A 1,163-nucleotide genomic window follows, 5' to 3' on the forward strand; every position below is an offset into this window, starting at 1 on the left:
ACAAGCAATGGCAGCTGCTTTTGCCGCCAACGCTGCTTTGAGGCTGACCGACACTTACGAGGTCAAAAGCGCAAACGAACCCAACAAAGAAAAAGAAGAAGAAGACCAGGAGGAGGAGGAAGATGAGATATCGGTCGAGGATGATTAGATTGTTGTTCCACAGTCGCCCTCCAACAACTAAACTCACTTGTATACTATTTTTGTCCAGCACCATCAATTCAATAATTGTTTTTGCCCACGATTATAATTGAACATTTGTTTAGATTGGCAAAAAACTCTACCAAAGACATGTTATTTCACACTCCAAGAGAATGAAATATAGATAATACACCGTTGCTACGACTTTTTTTTTATATATCAAACTGATTTGTTTTAATGAGATGGGTTGGGCGATGGCCTAACAAAGAACAAGTGCACATGGCAAGCAACACTGATACTGTTCTTTAAACAACCAAGGATGAATCTTGTACACAAAATTGGGAAAGTGCACCTGAGACCCTTCGCTCATACGGTGATATTCCGTCTTTGCCGCAAGCATTGCACAGGACCACGCATCCGTCGCAGAAGCGAATAAACAATTTCTGAACAAATAATCATTTGGTAACCTTCAGTAAGGTACCCACTGAAATCCCGCCTCGTCAGTTCAGTCCTGCCCTTCCATTGCGCGAGCATGAGCAAACCATATTGATTTGTTGTTCATGGACTCTAGGTTAGTTGTTGGTTGACTGGGAACTATTCTGTACCCGCTGAATTAAGGTGAGGTGAACTCATCGAGCTTGGACGTGGAGTACGGCAGTAGGTACTCCATGGCTTGGATCGTTCGACATTGCCGGCGATGGCGAACCTTCTGAGCACGAAGAGGACGCGGAGGAGGAGTCAAATGCGCTTGAGTGAGCACCAATGAGCATTATAGAACGCTCGGAAGTCCAATGCGAAACTTGGGGAGGAACAAAGTCGGGTGCGGACGAAAGTAGAAAGTGGAGCTCTTAGAAGGATGGAGGGCTTTAATTTGACAGAGGTGCGTTATGGTGGCGATATTCAAGCGGAAACTCGCTTGGCTGTGTTTCGGAATGCTTTGCAAAAGGTGGAGTCTCTTGGAATTGTTTGAAAAAATGTGCAAAGAACAGACATTATCAGGTTGGGAACAAACCAAGCATATCGTC

At 44.6% G+C, this 1,163-nt stretch overlaps 1 protein-coding gene across 2 annotated transcripts in view; it reads left to right on the forward strand.

The window, feature by feature from the left end:
• The window catches only part of LOC131878310 (paired box protein Pax-6-like), a 3,178-nt gene extending 2,843 nt beyond the window's left edge, over positions 1 to 335 (forward strand). Inside the window, exon 4 of one of the 2 annotated variants that reach the window (XR_009373002.1) lies at positions 62 to 145. Coding sequence is in view for 1 of the 2 variants with exons in the window: in XM_059224250.1 (XP_059080233.1) it covers positions 62 to 148 (87 nt within the window). In the remaining variant the exon portion in view is untranslated. Of the gene's footprint in view, positions 1 to 61 lie in introns of both variants that reach the window. The other variant, XM_059224250.1, reaches the window with a different exon arrangement.
• Positions 336 to 1,163: the final 828 nt, after the last annotated feature.

This window comes from Tigriopus californicus, chromosome 3 (assembly GCF_007210705.1).
Source record: "Tigriopus californicus strain San Diego chromosome 3, Tcal_SD_v2.1, whole genome shotgun sequence".
Classification (NCBI taxonomy): Eukaryota; Metazoa; Arthropoda; class Copepoda; order Harpacticoida; family Harpacticidae; genus Tigriopus; species Tigriopus californicus.